Consider the following 20,678-nt stretch of genomic DNA (forward strand, 5'->3'; position numbering starts at 1 on the left):
ATCAAATTTAGGAAGAATTTACATTTTGAACACTTTGTTATCAAGCAAGTTTTATCTTTAGAGCAGTTAAGCTAACATTAGCATTAGCTTAGCACAAAGAAGTAAAATTATTTTTAAAAATGTTGTCAGAAAATTGGAAAATAAAATTATTATGAAGGTAACTGAAGTGTTAATATTTTTGAGGAAAAATAAATTAAAATGTGTTTTTGAAAACTAAACTATTAAGCTTCATGCTAAGTTTTTAGTGATTAAGTATTTTTGTTTATTTTTACATTTGTTATGCTAATTTTTGCTAATTTAATGTTTATCTATGACTTTTCTTGCTCTGTTTTAAAGTGTTAAAAGCCAAACAGTGATTGTTTTTCAGAGGTTAAATAATGTGATGGTGTTGAGCTGTGATCTTCTCCTCTGATGGGACCCGGCCCGGCCCGGCCCGGCCCGGCGCCAGGCGACGCCGGCCTGTTGGGCCTCGGTTAAACTCGGTCATCTGATCCTGGAGCTGCTAATGGATCTCCATCACGGCTCGTATTTCAGCAGGTTTGATGCTGCAGTGATTTAATCAGTGATGGGAGTGGTGACAGACGGACCGGTGACAGACGGACCGGTTCCACCGCTCCGTAAGCAACCTGCTGACCTTCCTCACTGCGTTCCCACGCTTCTCCCCTCCGACCGGTCCGGTTCTGCCCGACCGGGTCAGAGCCAACGTTCCTCCACCAGAGGAGGAGGCGTCTCTGAAACGTTTCACTCTGATCGTTACGCTGCAGGTCGGCCATCGATGTGGCGGATCTCTTATCTTACAACATCTCTCATCCCCTACTCCAGCATCTCTCTAGTGATACAACCAGACAGACTTAAAGAGGAGCAGCAAAAGCAAAGAAGGTGGATCAGCAGAGCTAGCTAAGAACTGATGGAGTCATCCAGATAATGAGCTGTTAGCATGTCATAGCAGCTGCAACAGTCTTCAGTCAGAGGCAGCTTCATGGTTGTTGTGATATTGACTGCTACTGGACTGAACACATTTGGATGATCTGAGTCACAACATTTCATTTCTCTTTAGGACGAATAAATACATTTATTTAAAAGCATCGTCCAAAGATTCACCACGTCAGAAACTTGAATTTTTCCTGAATCCGTTTTTATTTGGATCCTTTTTCCAGTTTTTTCCACAATCACAGCTTGATGTGATGGTGGTTCTGATGGTGGTTCTGATGGTGGTTCTGATGGTGGTTCTGATGGTGGTTCTGATGATGGTTCTGATGGTGGTTCTGATGGTGGTTCTGATGGTGGTTCTGATGGTGGTTCTGACCCGTTGAAATGTTCAGAACCTTTAGGATTTAACCTCCAGTGTTGTGTCCACATGTCCGTCCTCTGTCTCCCTGTCCAGGTTCTTCGTTGGTTCTGAGGTTCTGCAGTCCGTTTTCCTGACGCTGCAGAAGCTTTGAAACTGACCAGAGACGTGAAAAACTTTTTAAACTGGAGCTTAAAGAGACGAAGCGTCAGAAAAGCTTTTCACTTTAATTCCTCCACAATAATCCCAACAGAGCCGCCGCTCTGCTGGCTCAGCTGCTCACACAGCCTGCAGCTCCTTCACAATAAAAGCTCCTCAACACGCAGCCTGCAGCTCCTTCACAATAAAAGCTCCTCAACAGGCAGCCTGCAGCTCCTTCACAATAAAAGCTCCTCAACACGCAGCCTGCAGCTCCTTCACAATAAAACACACAGCCTTCAGCTCCTTCACAATAAAAGCTCCTCAACACACAGCCTCCAGCTCCTTCACAATAAAAGCTCCTGGAAAATCACTTCCTGTCTCACCTCTAATTGTTTTTATTGTTTCATTAAATATTTGCAACAAACTCATAATTAATCTTTATATCTGCCGTTTTATTTAATTTGTTTGTGTAGCTTTAGGTGTTTTGTTTTTTCTGTTTCTGTATGGATCTTATATTCTAGAAGAATAAAAGTAAATTAATATTGAAATGTTTTTTAGTGTTTTGCTTCTAAAACAGATTTTCTCTGTTAGAGTTTGGGATTCTAGATGTTTTAGAGTGAATGTTTTTATTTTGTTCCAGATGCATTAAGACTAAGAATAAAATAGTTTTGTGTGTTTTTTAAGTTAATTTCTATTTATTTCTTTTGATTCTCAGTTCAAGTTTCCAGCTTAATTTCTCAGCAAATTATTTATTATTTATATTTAAAGTCATTTTATTCCCAAACTTTATATTATATTAAATCAGTGGTTGATGCAACAGATCAAAGCAAAGCAATTTTACTTCTGGGTCTCAGAGTAAAAGGGGGAAGAAAACAAATGCCTGCCACACTTTTCAGACTTTTTTCATCAAATTCTGTAAACTATGCAGCGTTTGGCTTCCAGACCCAAAAGTTTAAAGGGTGTGAATACTTCTGCTCAGAATGTTCTGGTTCTGGTTCTGGTCGGCCTGACGGCTGAAGGAAAACCTTCCTGGACTCCTCGGTGTGTGTGTGTGTGTGTGGGTGTCTGTGTGCGTGTCTGTGTGTGTGTGTGTGTCTGTGTGTCTGTGTGTGTCTCTGTTTCTATGTGTGTGTGTGTGTGTGTGTGTGTCTGTGTGTGTGTGTCTGTGTGTGTCTCTGTTTCTATGTGTGTGTGTGTGTGTGTGTGTGTCTGTGTGTGTGTGTCTGTGTGTGTCTCTGTTTCTATGTGTGTGTGTGTCTCTGTGTGTGTCTGTGTGTGTGTGTCTGTGTGTGTCTCTGTTTCTATGTGTGTGTGTGTCTCTGTGTGTGTCTGTGTGTGTGTGTCTCTGTGTGTGTCTGTGTGTGTGTGTCTGTGTGGGGGTGTGTGTCTCTGTGTCTCTGTGTGTGTCTCTGTTTCTATGTGTGTGTGTGTGTAACTCACGCCATCACGATGACGCTGAAGTCCAGCCAGTTCCAGGGGTCCCTCAGGAAGGTGAAGGGGCCCATGCAGAAGCCTCTGGCCAGGATCTTGATGAGCGACTCGAAGGTGTAAATACCTGTGAAGGTGTACCTGGGCGGGCGAGCGAGAGCAGAGAGAGAGGAGGAATAAATAAGAAACAGACGGATAAATATTGATAAAAGCTCCTGCTGCTCAGCCTTCACTTATTTATTTTGTCCGAGCCACCAAGTGAAGCGGAGAAAGACATGAGGACAGAGAGTCACGTCAGGCAGAAACTTTAACGGATGGGTCCCTTTAAGGGCCAAAAAGCTGCAGCTAGCCTGTCAGCGTTAGCCTCAGTTAATCTGAGTCTCTGCTCAGCCTGATGGGTTCAGACATGTTTCCTCCAGACTCTGACATTTGCAGCCTGACGTTTCTGCTGCACATGATTCACCTCTGAACCGCCGCCGCTTCCTGTTCATTAAACACATCTTCATCACATCGCCACGTCCTCCTCCTCATGTCTGCTCCCCCTGCAGGCGGGACGGTTCTGGTACTTACTCCAGGTACTTGGCCCAGTTGGCCGGCTCCGACATGGCCATGAAGCAGCAGTTGGTCAGGATGGTGCACATGATGAACAAACTGAACAAAGTGAGCAGGTTAAGGAGGAACAACGTCTCACATTTAACACAGACTGACAGGAAAACAAAGACGACTCGTTTCTATGGAGACCGCCTCACATGCACAATCTGGAGGTGTGTGCGCTCCTTTCCAGCTGGGATTCCCAACACGAGGAACTCAAAGTTTTCCTTTGGAAGTGGGAAGTTTTCTTCATCTTTGTTGGTTTTTAGTATTTTTACTGATGTTGAAGTGAAACCAGTCCAATGCTAGCAGGCCGAGATATTTACAGGGCAGTGGCTACGTTCTGTCCCTACATTACAATCTGTCCCTGAGCAACGTTACTAATGTAAGACAGAACATTTAGAACATTAGAAAGTATAATAATAATAAAATGGAGATCTATTTTCTAAAAATAAGACATTCCCTCCAAAGTCAAACTGAACGGACCACATTCTGGTTTTTCTAAAAACTTCAAGTTTCAATTCAGAATCTTGTTTTTATTCATAATATTAAATATTAACTTTACACAGTTAAAGTCATTCAAACCTGTTTAGTTTTGGGTTTTCAGTTTTTGTCCAAATTTTGACATTTTCAAAAGTATTTTTTCTACATTTAATGTAAATTTATTGGTATTTTAATGAGAATTGTACCTTTAACGACCTGCTGGTCAGTGTAGACATGTAAAATCTTGGTTGTTTTGTTTAACAGCTGGTTGCTTTTAGCAGAACATGAATCCAGTCTGAAGTTACCTCAAAGTAAAACATGAGAAGCTAAAAACAGGCTGCGGCTGCTGGTTAGTCATTGGTCAGAGTTAGACACAAAAAGAAAAACAATTATTCTGAATTTACAGTCATTTTCTGTAATTTGCAGCTCTTAGTCACGGAGGTAAAACGTCTTTGCCGTTTTGTTAAAATTCGGGGAACTGCAGCTTTTCTCTGAGTTCCAGCTAAACTCTGACATATAAAAGCAGCGCGGCAGATTTTAGCCCGTCAGTGTGAGGAGTTTACCTTCCACGTCTCATTAGAGCTAAATAAAGATGAAGAGTCCTCGCTTCCCTCTGATTCCTGCCACTTTCAATACAGCAAATTAATCTGCCATTAGCGCCCCCCTCGCAGGAGAGCCCACTCTAATCATGTCATAATGGGGAGTGGGAAGTTTCCAAAGTGTCAGCAGCAGCAGAACAGGTTAAATATCACCTTCACCTGCCGCGCTGGGTGGAGGAAGCCGGCGCAGCCGTCAATCACGGCTATAAATGAATCATAATTATTGTAATTTGGCAGAAGGAACTTGCTGCCGGAGCGAGAGCGGCCCAAACTCAAAACTTGTTGACTGAGCTGCGGCTGGCAGCTGGTGAGATAATACGGTTAGCGCTCGACAAACAAACGTCCCCACGCCGCGCAGCCAGAGGCTAATTATCAGCTAATGGTAGCCCTGATGCTGTGGCCCTCCCAGGCCACCGTACAGCTAATGTCATTACTCCTCCCACTTCCTCCACAGGATCCATCTTCCTCCCACTGCCTCATTTCTACTTCTGATTTCCACAGGTTCTGCCATCTTTCGCCTCCAGGCGACCAGATCAGGTCGATGTTTATTTTGTCTTCTGGGTTAAAACCACCAACAACCAAGAAACGGGTCAAACTGAAGCTTCAGTTGATAAAAACAACCTAATTTTATCTAAATATAGGTGATAAGAGAATGAACTGTAGGTAAGATACTGATTAGACAAAAGCGCTCAACATCACCCCACTTTGACAAAATTAATTCTCCTTATAAGTTCTAAACACACTGGTGATTTTATTGTTGTTGTGTATTATGTGTCTTTGTATTTTGCTGTCTATGTGGATCATAAGTCTGTTAAATCAATCAATCAATCAATCAATCAATAGTTGTAGTTGCTAGTGTAGCAAGGTGAGTTGCTACACTAGCAAAGTACCTGGAAGTTTTTCCAGGTACTTTTTGGGGAACCAGCCCTTTAGGGAGGAAGTACTTTAACTGTAAATAAACCATGCTAAAGTTTAGCCCCGCCCCCCTGACAGTAAAGGGGGCGTGGCCAATGGACACCGAGAGGCGGGGCCAAATGTTGACATCAGAAGGAGGGAAAACACTCAGCAGCTTAACAACTTCTCAGGCTCTTTGTTTTTTCTCCAAAGAGTTTTTGCGGCGCTGGCGGCTCGTATTTTTTCCACAGTAGGCTGAGAGGAAGGAGGGCGAGGAGAGGGGGGAGGACAGGCGGTAAAGGTCATCGGGACTAAGGCCTCCAAACGTGGGGCGTGCTAACCCCCTGCGCCACCACAGCACGCCCCAACTTCTCAGGCTCTTAAGCAAAAAAAAAAGCATCTCATGACAGATTTAGTTTTCTGAGTCGTTTACAGCAACATGTGAAGCACGAGTTGCTCTGAGCGAGCAACAGGAAACGCTTCCAACCCGACTCACCACCACGCCGTTTCTGAGTGAGACGGTTTTATCCCTGGACAGTCGGTGTTGACCCCAACCAAGCTGCTGGGGCCAAGAGGAAAATTAGGCTGCAGTAGCCACGTTCATTTTCTCTGGGAAAAATACATTACTCTAATAATAATAATTATTATATTATACTAAAATCTTGAGTGCCGTTTTGTTATTTAGACTTAATCACCTTGTGATGGTTCTGAAAAATGTTGAAATATAAACAATAAGCTGAATATTAAAGACCCAACGGGTCAGAAAACCAACATCATGTTTCCATGTTTTTCTACTTTAACATGTTTCCATGTTAAAGTAGAAACTTTTTTTAGTATTTTCTGGCAGAACTTTCTTTCTGTTCTGGCTGTTTTGGTCTCTGGTTCTGTGGTTTCAGTTGCCTTCCTCAGAACCAGAACCTCCATCTCGGCTGATTGTTTCTCACACCTCCGGAGCCGGGCGGTCAGTGCCGAAGTGACGGACCCGTTTGGATGGGTTCTGTCAGATAAAAGCGGTTCTGATGGAGAATTACTGAGTGTGTCCACGGATCACGCCGCAGCCTGTCAGGGTGGCGCCGCCGCGGTCGGGCAGCCCTCCAGAACACACTTCATCCTCTACAAACACTTCCAGAGCCCGGACTGAAGGTCCACTTCACACACACACACACACACACACACACACGCACACACACACTCCACACCTCGCCGCCGACCTCCTCACCCACCGATCCCCGTGACGACGGCAGCGTGTCCGGCGGCGCGGCGGCCTCCAGCCGCTTCCCGCTGTAAAAATAGCCGGTGAGGAAGGAGGCAGAGGTGTGAAGTAATGTCTGACATGTTGGTCTGGGGATGAAGGGGGCGGGGCCAACCGGGGCGGGGCCCACTGGGGAGGGGGCAAAGGGGGCGGGGCCAACGCACCAGAACCTTCTGGTTCTGGATCCACAGTTACCACCAACATCTGGTATGAAGCATGAAGATTTAACGGTGAACAAGAGATTCACTCAGTTGTTTTCTTTACATTCAAAGGTCAAAGGTCACAAAATTTGATTATAGGGGCAGAAAATCAATTCTTTAAAAGATAAATAAAATCTGCGTTTTTATTGGGCTCTAAAGTGGATAAAATATAATAAACCATGAATTAATTAAACCACAGAATCGAAGCGTCTTAAACAGGAAGTCACTACCAAATATAGACGCTGGTGGCCTTTGGGGAAATACTTTTATTCTCCTTTCTTTAGTTAAATCATATTAAAATTCTCTTGTTTCAACTAGAATCACCAAAATTATTTCTATTTGCTAAAAGCCTCATTTATTAAAGCAGAGTTTCCTAAACTTTTCCATGTCAAGAAATTCTGTTTTTATGATTATAATTTGCAGAAAAAATGCATCTGATTGAATTCATCTGTAATTTAAACATTTTCAGATGTTCTGGTAAATACAGGGAGTCCGTTTTTATCCTCAGACCAGCTGTGTTTTAACCTTTTTCTGTGTGTGTGTGTGTGGGTGTGTGTGTGGGTGTGTGTGGGTGTGTGTGTGTGTGTGTGTGTGTGTGTGTGTGCAGATCTGCTCTGATTAAAGCCGGTCAATAATTCCTGTTGCTGTTTGTGGTCGGTGGGCGTTTTGAGGCGTTACCCGTCCGTCAGCCCGGTCTGGAGTCTGTCCAGTTAAAACTCGTCACAGGAGATTCCTGGCCGTTTGCAGCAGCAGCAGCGATTAAACAGCCTGAGTGACTAATGATGTGTGGGCCTAAAAGCTCTGAGACACTTTTATTCTTCTAAATGGGAGCAGCACTGCCAGCTTTTGTTTTTATTTTAATGAAGTATAATTTTAAAAAAATCCTCTACATTTTATTTATCACCCTGGAATTACTTCAACTACATTAACAGCATTTAATACAAGTTATCAGCAGAGGAGGGATTTATTATTTTCACATCATTTCTACAAACTTGAGTTCAGCAGAAAGACGGCTTAGAAAAGCCAAACAATAATTCAGACTTTATTTTATCTGGAAAAATCTGAGAAAATATAAACAATAATCTGAACTACATCAACTGACAGAAAACATAAATACAGAATATAATTTAATTTAACACTAAAGTGATGAACAAACCGAAGGAATCTGACAAATATTTATTTTATGACTAAATCTGATTGGATACTAGAAAAGACTATTGTTGTGTTCAAGTTGTTAGCCAATGAGTGAAGCTATGCTAGCTTAATATAGCATCTAAATGCTAACATGTAGCTTCAGAGGCTCTGAGTCAAACCAACCTGTTCCCCTCCTGGCCTGTGGGGGCGCTGCACCAAGAACCACTGAAGGAAACGACACAAAAACCTCTGAAGACACTGAGAGCAACTTCCTTCTTCACCAGATGGAAACAAGATGGAGGCGTCAGATTTTAGTGTTGGAGGATTTCTGTTTAGTCTTTGGCTGAAGACCAGGAGCCATTTCTGCTGCTGGCGCTAGGCTAACACGTTAGCTTTGGTTGTATTTAACAAGATTGCCCTGCGCTGTAGTCCACTTCCTGCTTTTGTTCCTCTTGGCGTTCACATTCAAACCAAACCAGTTCACTTAAACTGAACCCAGACCGAGGTTTGTAGGCGGACCAGAGGTCAGAGGTCGATTAGCATTCACACCTCACCAACCAAACCAGACTTTTCTACATCCTGAAATAAAAACATTCATCCTCCAGAACAAACTCGTGGTTTTCTTCCAGCTCTAAATCCAGGCAGAGCCGCCCAGCCTGCTGAGCTGTTAATGTTCGGAGGAGAGAAAATAGATTTGTTTTCAGCCATAATTGAGCTTTTAATGGGATAAGTCAGTGTGCTGGTGTTTCAGCAGCAAGTGCTTTTAGAAAAAGTAGCTTAATTATTTTGTTGATTAATGGAGGAAATGCACTTACATCACCATCTATTCGCTGCCATTTAAAGGCAGCGCTAATCGCTGGACTGGGAGCAGAACAAGTGAGTTTTATCTGAAATTAAAAGTCAGCAGAGATGTTTGTGGTCAGTGGAGATTAGAGTCAGAACAAGAATCTGTTTCCTGATGTTTGAACAGCTTCTTGTTTCTGCTTGTTTAAAAACACAGATGGACTAAAAACCAGGACATTTACTGAGCCGCTGATATCTGGGAGTAAAATAAGTGAAATGTTCCTTTAATCGTCTAATTATGACCGTCTGTTCTTTAAACTCCAATAAGCACAGATCTGCCTCGACAGATCGGGTCCAACCGGGTTCAGTTCAAACCAACCCAGTCTGACTGACCTTTGACCCCCAGCAGAGCGAAGGATATGAATGGACCAGGATCCGGATGGCGAGCCGGCGGATGGGGTGGAACGGGCTGAACATGTAGAGCGCCGACGTGGCGCTGAAGCGGAAGATGGCCTTCCCTTTGTTCAGCACTATGAAAGTCTGCAAGAGAAACAGAAACGCTTCACTGCAAAAAATGATTTAACCGTTTTCTTCTATATGACCCAATCTTAGAAAAAGAAACAATCTGTTGCTGCTGTTTTTATGAGATAGACATGAATGAATGATGGAGGTCAGGATTATTTAGATGCTTAATGTTTGGACTCATTCAGGAGTTTAGAACAAACCTGCAGATCTGGAGAGAAAACAAGTCGTTCTGTCATAACTGGCTAAAAGTCATAAAGAATCGTTTAATATTTCACATGCAGATATAATAATAAGTAGTGCAGGTTTTAGCAGTTTTTCTTAGAATAACTTTTGAATTTCAAGAGCAGGTGTATGGAAGCCTTTCACTGCCAAAACCTGGAAATAAATCCAGGATCTTGTTGTGAAAAGTTAATTTTCTGTCTGGTTGGAAGCATGTGGACAGGATGCTACCCTCTTGTCTCTGAAGTAGTAGGGGTCGATGTCCTCCAGGGGGACGCCCACCAGGTGAGACGGGATGTCGGCAAAGATCCGGGGCAGCTGCTTCCCCGCCTCCAGGTCGGGCCGGGGCCGGGGCAGCTCCACATCGCCCAGGTCCTTAGAAAACAAAACATTTATAAACATTTATGATTATGGCGTTTTGTCTGTCTTCGTCCATTTTGTTTGTATTTTCAGTGAGGGAACAGGAACTTTCTGTTTTGGAGTAAAACTGCCAAATGTGACCAAAATTTGATTTATTTTGCTCATATCTGATTTTCTCAGAGTATCTGAACGGCCCGGTTCAGATCTACTCACCCCAAAAATCTGCATATAAAGTTCCTCTATATGTGGAAATAACTGACACGCATTTTATCCGACTCTTACGTTATTGATGCGTCATAATAATGAAATAACCAGACGGCTGAAGCAAACTTTGTTTGTCTGGTTCTGATCTGGTGACGATGTTCTGAGAAAACGAACATCGTCACTGATGGTGGCGGCGGCCATCTTTACTGCCGTAAACAGAGCGCTGCTGCGTGGCGGAAACGTTCTGTTTCTCTGACTCACTTTGCGGTCGGAAAGCGTTCACACAGAAGTCACATTTAATGAAATGTATAAAATACTACACAAAAAATAAGTAAAGAATTTCTTTTTTTTTAAAAACTCTGAACTGAGCATTAATGTAGCGTCAGTTAGCTTAGCATCACGATTTGACCCAACAAAACAAAATCCTCCTGGGTTTTAATCGGAGTGAAGTTGGACCTCCACTTTCTTCCAAACAGACTAAATTTGGTTTCAATCAACTTAAATATATTTGAGCAGCAAAATGTTTCGTTTGTGCTGCTTTTGATGATGACCTCTGACCTCTGGAAACCTTTTTATTAACATCTTTAAAATGATTTCGGCACAAACAAAAGTTTTTGCTGCTCAAATGTTTGACACCAACTTGATCAGACTTGAAGTGGCTGGAGGGCAGCTTCACTCAGGAACTTAAACGTTTCAGTTTTAACAAAATGTTGCCTCCAGTTTTCAGTTGAAAACTTTAACAGGTTTAACTTCAGAGTTCCTCTAATGTTTATAAGAATAACTTATTTATTTTTCATTTATAGCTAATGATGGCTGTAAGCTAACAATAAAGCCTAACCTGGGTTAGCTAACAAACTGTTCAGGTGTTTAACTGGTTACTTCCTGTTTCCATTTCTGGTTAATGTTCCCAGGCGGGCGCTGGCCCAGGCGGGCGCCAGGCGGGTCCATACGTACCTCCTGGTACTGCTTTTTGCGTCGGGCCTCCTCCTGGGCCATGCGCTGTTCGATGGCCGCCAGGGAGTCCGGCGTGAAGCGCTTAAAGCTCTCTGGTCCCATTGGAAACACATAGCCAGCCATCTTCTCATCCTGATCCTGCTGCTACCTGGCCCGGTATACCAGCTGCACACACAGACGACACGCTTAGATGTCCAGCATTTCATATCGTTATTCTGCTTCGCTCTTCATCAACCAAAGTGTACTTTAAACTGCCTCAAACAGACCAAAACAGAGTATTTTCATATTTTGATGCCTTTGCTCCAGAAACGAGCCTCCTCCTGTAATCGGATGTCAGACTGTTCAGACACCTGTTGAGAATATTTTGGATCGTTAAATCATGAGATGAGGAGCGTTTGATTCGAGGACCTGCAGAGTGAGGATGATTTGGCGGTTTCTTCTCTGCCAGGTTGATTACGTCCTCTGAGGCGGCGACCTGCCGCTCAGGACGACCCACAGCATCGCAGGCTTCGTCATTAGAGCTGCACTCAGAGGCTCGAAAAGGCAGCAATCAGCCGGAGAAACTCATCTACCTCCTCCTGACGCTTCCTACTGTACGCTCTGGGTTCCCTCCATTTCTGAACCATCAGCTGGTCTTTGTTCCAGTTTCAACAGGAGATCCCATAAAAACAACAACTGTCTGCTGAAGGTATGAATGATGCAGTCAATAATCTGCAGCTTTAAGGTGCCATGGACTGAATCATACCAACAATTAGATTTAACTTTCTAGCAATGAGTGAAAAGATAAATAAATACATACTGTGTAGTAATTAGAAACACAGTATGAAAATATCTGTTAGAGGAATAAATGAAGCCTGAACACTGAAGGAAGGTTGATGCTACTTTCTGGGTTACATATTTTCTCAAATTAGCATCAAAAGGCCAAAGATTAGCAAACATCTTCAGAAAGCATTTTAGGTAAAGCAGTGTAACAAATAGTTATTACTTATTATTCCAGATAAAGGCTAATATCATTAGACGCTACTAACAACATTCTCCAGTGGCTGCTAACTTGTTTTAAACATATTAGCTGTTAACATGTAGCAACTAAACTAGCTTCAAACCTGCCACTAACATTTAGCTACTACATCACCTGTTCACCTGCAACAACAATATTAGCTGCCCACCTGTCACCACTACAGTAGCTGCTAACCTTTAGCATCTATAAAAGTTAGATGCTCTTATAGATGCTAACCTTTAGCATCTACAGAAGCTGCTAACCCATAGCAAACATATTAGCTGCTAATGTAGCAACTATAGTAGCTGCTAACTTATAGGAATCCATTTAAGCTTGAAAACAAATCCAGTCCCAACTGTGGTTTGTTTCTTATATAGATATTTTGTCTATCAGTAATTTTAAGCTAACTAGGTTAGCGTAGCGTAGAGAAGTTCACAGTGTATGCTACAATGCATCTTCAGGATAGAGTAATTACTACTGATATGATTATTTCCTGATTTGTTCTGACCAGCCGATGTTTCATGATTCTAAAATCGTCTATCCTGAACTCTGACAGGCTCTTTATTTCTTATTTTTTGACTCACAATTAGCCAAAGCTTCATTCATTTTTTTGCCAAAGCTCTTTGTATCCTAGATTGTTGTTTTATTATTATTATTGTCCTCCTAGTTGGTTGCTAAAGTTTCCTATCAAGAAATATCAGTAAATTAGTTTAATTAATAAACAAATGACAGTTTTACTTAAGCAGTAGCAACAGAATTCACTTTATGTTTTTTAACTCTAGTACACATTTTTCAGTGGGAATGACACATAATTCCTGTTTTTAATCCTATAAATATATCAGACTGATTGACCTGATAAATTGAAGAAGAAGAAGAAGAAGAAGAAGAAACCCAGAACCTTGCACAACTGCAACCACTTTTTATCTGTACATCTCTATATACTTATATATATACATATACATTCTCAGTTGTAAAACTTTTTACGCTATATGTCTAGTTATTGTACATCTATTTATTAATTGTTTAGGATAATTTTAGTTAGACTGTGTCTTTTATTGTTACTCAATGTTAGTAACGCCCTGTCTTGTATCACTGTGGGATAGTGAGAAACGTCATTTCGATTCCCTTGTATGTCTGGACATGTAAGAGGAATTGACAATAAAGCTGATTGATTGATTGATTGATTGATTGATTGATTGATTGATTAGTGATTTCTATATTAGCTACAGTAGCTGAAGGAACCACAGACCCTCGTTCAGCTTCCAGTTTAATCAGTGAATCTGCTGAACATTCAGGAAGTAATAATCTGTTAACTTTTGCTGGTTTATTTAGAAATCCCAGTGGACAGTAGTGGTTTACCGCAGCCAAGCAGAAGAAAGCGAAGCATGCTAGCAGCTAATGCTGTTAGCTTCAAAAGCCTAGACTGAGAGTGTGTGAGTGTTTAACAGGTGTGTGTCCAGGCCATCTGCTGCGGAGCCTAATCCAATGATTGGACAGGCATCGTTTTTCAAGCCTTCATGCATTTCTTCTTCACAGCTCTCAAATCTGATTTCTGCAGTGTGTGTTTGTGTCCACATGAAAGGAAAAGTTGGCTCTGGTTCCTGTTCTTATCAAATGCTGTCATCCACTCAGTCACACACACACACACACACACGCACACACACCCACACACACACACACACACAGACGTCAAGTACAGTAGCTCCTGATGAGCTCCTCAGCCCTGCTTTCCATTCTGCTGCCACACTTTGTCACGTACTAAAAGCTCAGGACTCATCAGGGAAACAATAAACCTGCTGAAATTATCTACAAGCAGCAACATGACAGCAGCGATAAGGCAGGCTGACTGGAAGATACACTGAATATTATATCACCACCTTCCTAAACTAATGGCCAAAACATGACTTATGTTTATTAATATTCAACCAACTCCAGTTGAAAGCAAGAAAACCAGAGATTGGCTTGTTTTATGCTCAGTTGCCATGGCAACCGCCATCAGCTCCAATATTTCTTATTTATCTCTTTACATTTCATATATCTATACACTGACGAGGCGTTTTCACTAATAGATCGAATAGTGAAAACATGAGACGGATTTCCGAGGAACCAAAGCGGTTGTTCCTTCAGCTAGCCTCACGCGTCGGCCATCTTGGATTTTCAGCTCATTTGGGTTTGGGTTCAAATTCAGGGGCAGAAACATCCAGAGGTCACATTTTAATGTTTATTAAGTCACTGTGATGCATATTCCCCAGCCCAAACTTTCCCAAGATGCATTGCAGGTCAAAATGAAGATTTTAGTTATCTGAACAATGGCGGACGAAGCAGGAGTTTAAAATGTTAAATAGACTAATTATAGCACTCTTCTAGTTATACACTCAGACACACCAAGAAATGTTAAACTCTCCATGTCTCCATTTTATTTTTTCTGTTAAACATTAACATTAATGTCTCCAATTATAAACATCAGAACTTAAATCAGGACTTTCTGATAACTGGGAGGAAAATCCTGCTGCTGTTGGAAGCTAAAGGAAAATTAAAACTAAACCAAACTAAAGTCAGTCTGAGGAAACCAGAGATCCAAATGAATGTTTTCACCCTCAAGAATAAAAAATAAAGTAGAAACAGCCTTTATTTTCCCACAAAGGGAGATTCAGGAGCAACAGCAGAATCCGGTAAAAAGATTCCCATGAAAACGTTCTTAGTGTTGAATGCAGCATGTTTACTACTGTGTTTCCAGGCACTGCTCCTCTGTGTGTGTGTGTGTGTGGGTGTGTGTGTGTGTGTGTGTGTGTGTGCTCTTCCTCTCATGCAGCCTCCATCGGGTTCTTTAGCGAACCTCGCAGCGTTTCCTCCTCTCTCTGTTTCCTCTCATCACGTCGTGTGATTTTAACCTCTGGAACAAACTGATCCTTTTATCGACTGCAGATTCAATTTCCAAACATTTACTCCAAATTCTGCAACGAAAACACCAGAGAGGCTAAAAAACCTTCAGGAATATTTTAGATTTATGAAAATTGAGGTTTTTATGATTATTGAGCCTCAAATTGTAAATTCTTAATCCATTTCTGTGATGATTCCTCTGGTTCACATTTAGAAATCATGAAACCAAAAACCGACTGAAAGAAGAGCATCAAACCCGCAGTGAGACACGGCGGTGGCAGCAGCATGCTGTGGGTCACGTTCCCCAGAAGTAAAATGGCTTTTATTTTGGTAGTCCACTTCTTTATACGTAACTAATTATCTAACAAACTAACTATCTGGCTTGTTAGATAAAGATTTAATAAGTAAATTGAATAATATGACTTTGAAAAATGAACTGCCTTTTTTTCTCCTATGAGAGGCTAAATAAATTTTAGTTTTTACAGTGTAACTTGCAGACGGGAAGGGAAGTTCTGCTGGACCGGCCCGTATCGAGTCTCTTCAGCTCTGAATGGTTCTGCTGCACTTGGTTCATCTAGACCCGTTCCTCCTCCAGAACCAGGAACTTCCTGGATGTTCTGGGCTGCAGTTAGGGGGCGCTGCTGCTTCCCTGACTCACTGAAAACGTCCCACTGGCTGGTGCTTCAGTCTGACCAATCAGATCATCAGGATCATCAGAAATGATCTCAATAAATGTTGACTCAACAAGACAAATCGATCAGTTTTAGACTGAGCTGATGGGACCCTGATGGGACCCTGATGGGACCCAGCAGGACATGTATGGACTACGCGGTGCATTCGAGGTGCCGTGTTTCAGTGGGAAAGCGCAGCACCTTTAATTCAATTAGTCTGAGAGGAGAAAGCGCGTTCGGTCACAGCGCCGACCCGACGGACATTATTCAGTGGATCCAGGCAGGACGCCAAGCCCGGCTGCCAGAGGACTGATGGGACCGGGGCGTCGCCATGGCGATGCAGGACGAGATTCCCCCACATCTGGTGATGTAATGTTCTGCAGAACCGCTGCGGCGTCACCGGCCTCCCCAGCAGCACTGAAGACTGTTGAATGGATTCGTCCCATTTTACTTACTGCTAAGTTTGTTTCTGAGTAAAAAGTTGCAGGCGATTAGTGGCACAAGGTAAAAAAGAAAAACATTGTTTAATTATTAAATTTTTTTATCTAACATAAATGTAAGTTTGTTTGAAAAAGGCGCGTCAGGACTGTGGATGGATCTGCTGCAGGTTTTTATCTCAGAGAATCACCTCCAGGTTTCTCTCAATCATCTCATTATGGGACGAGGAATCAGGTCTCGTTAGATAAACGCTTCATTTCTCTGGATTTTCCTTCTGTGGAACAAACTGAGCCGATGAGGAGCTGAAGATGATTTATGGATGAAACGTCTCAACACAGTTAGACCAGTGTTTCCCATGCCTGGTCCTCAAGGCCCACTGTCCTACATGTTTTAGAGGTTTCACTGCTTTAATGTGTTAATCAGTCATCAACTCAGATCAGCTGGACTGAAGCAAGGAAACACCTAAAACATGCAGGGCAGCAAGTCTGGAGGACCAGGATGGAAACACTGAGTTACACGACCACATCCTGACTTTACTGAATAAAACAAAACCAGGTTGTTGGTTCCCTGTCTCTCTCTCTCTCTGGTTCCCTGTCTCTCTCTCTGTCTGGTTCCCTGTCTCACTCTCTCTGGTTCCCTGTCTCTCTCTCTCTGGTTCCCTGTCTCTCTCTCTGGCTTCCTGTCTCTCTCTCTCTGGTTTCCTTTCTCTCTCTCTCTGGTTCCCTGTCTCTCTCTCTCTCTGGTTCCCTGTCTCTCTCTCTCTGGTTCCCTGTCTCTCTCTCTCTGGTTCCCTGTCTCTCTCTCTCTGGTTCCCTGTCTCTCTCTCTGGCTTCCTGTCTCTCTCTCTCTGGTTTCCTTTCTCTCTCTCTCTGGTTCCCTGTCTCTCTCTCTCTCTGGTTCCCTGTCTCTCTCTCTCTGGTTCCCTGTCTCTCTCTCTCTCTGGTTCCCTGTCTCTCTCTCTCTGGTTCCCTGTCTCTCACTCTCTGGTTCCCTGTCTCTCACTCTCTGGTTCCCTGTCTCTCTCTCTCTCTGGTTCCCTGTCTCTCTCTCTCTGGTTCCCGTCTCTCATTCTCTCTCTGGTTTCCTGTCTCTCTCTCTCTGGTTCCCGTCTCTCATTCTCTCTCTGGTTCCCTGTCTCTCTCTCTCTGGTTCCCTGTCTCTCACTCTCTGGTTCCCTGTCTCTCTCTCTCTCTGGTTCCCGTCTCTCATTCTCTCTCTGGTTCCCTGTCTCTCTCTCTCTCTGGTTCCCTGTCTCTCTCTCTCTGGTTCCCGTCTCTCATTCTCTCTCTGGTTTCCTGTCTCTCTCTCTCTGGTTCCCTGTCTCTCTCACTCTGGTTCCCTGTCTCTCTCTCTCTCTGGTTTCCTGTCTCTCTCTCTCTGGTTTCCTGTCTCTCTCTCTCTCTCTGGTTCCCTGTCTCTCTCTCTCTCTGGTTCCCTGTCTCTCTCTCTCTGGTTCCCTGTCTCTCTCTCTGGCTTCCTGTCTCTCTCTCTCTGGTTTCCTTTCTCTCTCTCTCTGGTTCCCTGTCTCTCTCTCTCTCTGGTTCCTTGTCTCTCTCTCTCTGGTTCCCTGTCTCTCTCACTCTGGTTCCCTGTCTCTCTCTCTCTCTGGTTTCCTGTCTCTCTCTCTCTGGTTTCCTGTCTCTCTCTCTCTCTCTGGTTCCCTGTCTCTCTCTCTCTCTGGTTCCCTGTCTCTCTCTCTCTGGTTCCCTGTCTCTCTCTCTGGCTTCCTGTCTCTCTCTCTCTGTTTCCTTTCTCTCTCTCCTCTGGTTCCCTGTCTCCTCTCTTCTTCTCTGGTTCCTTGTCTCTCTCTCTCTCTGGTTCCCTGTCTCCTCTCTCTCTCTGGTTCCCTGTCTCTCTCTCTCTCTGGTTCCCTGTCTCTCTCTCTCTCTGGTTCCCTGTCTCTCTCTCTCTCTGGTTCCCTGTCTCTCTCTCTCTCTGGTTCCCTGTCTCTCTCTCTCTGGTTCCCTGTCTCTCTCTCTTGGTTCCCTGTCTCTCTCTCTCTGGTTCCCTGTCTGCTCTCTCTCTCTGGTTCCCTGTCTCTCTCTCTCTGGTTCCCCTGTCTCTCTCTCTCTCTGGTCCCTGTCTCTCTCTCTGCTCGGTTCCTGTCTCTCTCTCTCTCTGGTTTCCTGTCTCTCTCTGCTCTGGTTTCCATGTCTCTCTCCTCTCTCTGGTTTCCTGGCTCTCTCTCTCTGGATTTCCCTGTCCTCTCTCTCTCTCTGGTTCCCTGTCTCTCTCTCTCTCTCTCTCTGGTTCCCGTGTCTCTCTCTCTCTGGTTTCCTCCTCTCTCTCTGGTTCCTGTCTCTTTCGTCTCTCTGGTTCCCTGTCCTCTCGCTCTCTGGTTTCCCTCTCGCTCTCTGGTTCCCTGTCCTCTCTCTCTCTGGTGTCCCTGTCTTTCTCTCTCTGGTTCCCTGGCTCTCTCTCTCTCTGGTTCCTGTCCCTGTCTCTCTCTCTCTGGTTCCCTGTCTCTCTCTCTCTCTGGTTTCCTGTCTCTCTCTCTCTCTGGTTCCCTGTCTCTCTCTCTCTCTGGTTTCCTCTCTCTCTCTGGTTCCCTGTCTCTCTCTCTCTCTGGTTTCCTCTCTCTCTCTGGTTCCCTGTCTCTCTCTCTCTCTGGTTTCCTGTCTCTCTCTCTCTCTGGTTCCCTGTCTCTCTCTCTCTCTGGTTTCCTCTCTCTCTCTGGTTCCCTGTCTCTCTCTCTCTCTGGTTTCCTCTCTTTCTCTCTCTGGTTCCCTGTCTCTCTCTCTCTCTGGTTCCCTGTCTTTCTCTCTCTGGTTCCCTGTCTCTCTCTCTCTGGTTCCCTGTCTTTCTCTCTCTGGTTCCCTGTCTCTCTCTCTCTCTGGTTTCCTGTCTCACTCTGTTTTTGGCTGTGAAGCGGTGTGTCCTGCGCGGCCGGCCCGTCACAGCCACTCGGATCAGTCGGTTCTGCTCCCAGCGGGCCTGACTGATCGGGCCTGACTCATTAACTCGGTGAACACTCGGACCTGTGTGACTTCACCCTGCAGACCAGCGCAGGCCGGCGTGCGGCTCTCTGCGCGTTAGCATCAAGGCCGTCCTGCTGCTCCTCACCTGTCCTGACTCACCTCAGAGACGAGGCGACTGCAGGAAGGCTGATAACTCAGAATATGAAGAAATCAGAGAAATTTTAATATTTTTCTCATTTTCCTCGAGTTTTCCATTAGAAATGTGAGTAAAACTGAAGGTTTTCTATGAGTTTGATCAAACCTTCCTGCTAGCCTGATGGATTAGCTAGCACGATTAGCTAGCGACTAATGAAGATGATAGTTTCAGGTCATGTGGATGACCTTTGACCCACATTCAACCCAAACACAGATGGTTACACAAAGAGGCGACGCTGAACATCAGCTGCGTTTTTCCAACACAGAAACATCTCCAGACCCGAAGCTAACAGCGTAGCAGTGGTTAGCTTCCTGACTAGCTAGAGCTTCACACAACTCAACGTTTTCATTCAGTAACTCAGAGAAAATGTATCTGCAGGTGAAGAAGTCAGTAGGAAAAGGTTTAGCAGTAAGTAGGTGATTTAGCCTCACAAAGAGCAAACTGTAGTTTCATTTTTAAAGTCGTATTTTCTTTGTGTTCTTCATTCATTTAAAGATGTCACCATTTCAAACTACATATTTAGTTAGCAAGGTAAATATTTAGCTTCAAATAAGATAGTTAGCAAGGTAGTTAGCGAGCTAAAAATGTTATTTGAAATGATTTAGCTTTGAGCTAAATATTTAGTTAGCAAGTTAAATATTTAGCTTCGAATTAAATACTTAGCACGATAATTATTTAGTTGTAGCATCAAAAAATATTTAGATCGGAGCTAAATATTTAGTTTGAAATTAAATAGGTAGCAAGCTAGCTAATTATTTAGCTAATATACAAATTAACTTGCTGATAACCGGAGGTGGACTGTCGAAAAACAAAATGGTGGATTTTGTGAACGTCTATAAAAAATAAATATTTAGTTTGAAGCAAAATACATAATTTATAAACTAAGTATTTAACTTCCTACCGAGATATTTAGTCATCAAGTTAAACATTTAGCTTGCTAACAAAATATTTAGCTTGATGCTAATGGTTTGAAGCAGGTTATGACATCATAACGGCCGTACTGGTACCTGTTCGGTACCAGAACCTTCCCATCAGCCTCATGTTTTGGTCCTTATGGACCCCCGTACTGGATGCTTTCAGACTTTGTTATCAGAATCTCAAACTCCTGGATTATCAGCTAAACTGACTGTCGGTTAAAAAAAAAAAAGTTTGGTCCCATTGGGACACCGTGCGTCTCCATGGCAACCCAGAGAGTCATTTATCCCAGAAAGGTCAAAACATGGAGACAAAAACAAGTCAACACAGAGCGAGCGCGCATCCTCATTTCTGTATTAACGGGCTCTATTGTCTCAGCTACAGTCCGGACTGATTGTGTTGGCTGAGGTTATTAACACACACACACACACACACACACACACACACCCACACACACGCACACGCACACACACACGCGTATAAGAGCTGGCATCAGTTCATATTCTGGTCAAGGTCGCGTTGCAGATAAAATGCTTTATGGCGTCGTTAGACCCTCCAGGAGGAAGAAAGACGCTTCACATCCAACAAAAACCTCCAATAACAGATTG

The 20,678-nt window shown here is 43.5% G+C and overlaps 2 protein-coding genes across 8 annotated transcripts in view; both read right to left on the reverse strand.

The window, feature by feature from the left end:
- The window catches only part of LOC116712074 (NACHT, LRR and PYD domains-containing protein 3-like), a 1,065,068-nt gene that overhangs the window by 600,160 nt on the left and 444,230 nt on the right, over window positions 1–20,678 (reverse strand). The gene's annotated exons all lie outside the window — the stretch shown is intronic.
- Window positions 1–20,678, reverse strand: part of LOC116712078 (sodium channel protein type 4 subunit alpha-like) — a 120,945-nt gene that overhangs the window by 85,339 nt on the left and 14,928 nt on the right. The window contains exons 2-6 of the mRNA XM_032551855.1: window positions 11,056–11,220; window positions 9,769–9,912; window positions 9,215–9,333; window positions 3,428–3,517; window positions 2,870–2,998 (exon numbers count right to left, since the gene is read on the reverse strand). Coding sequence (XP_032407746.1) covers window positions 2,870–2,998; window positions 3,428–3,517; window positions 9,215–9,333; window positions 9,769–9,912; window positions 11,056–11,178 — 605 coding nt within the window. The 5' untranslated portion in view covers window positions 11,179–11,220. The remainder of the gene's footprint in view (window positions 1–2,869; window positions 2,999–3,427; window positions 3,518–9,214; window positions 9,334–9,768; window positions 9,913–11,055; window positions 11,221–20,678) is intronic.

The sequence above is a fragment of the Xiphophorus hellerii genome, chromosome 21, assembly GCF_003331165.1.
Source record: "Xiphophorus hellerii strain 12219 chromosome 21, Xiphophorus_hellerii-4.1, whole genome shotgun sequence".
Lineage (NCBI taxonomy): Eukaryota > Metazoa > Chordata > Actinopteri > Cyprinodontiformes > Poeciliidae > Xiphophorus > Xiphophorus hellerii.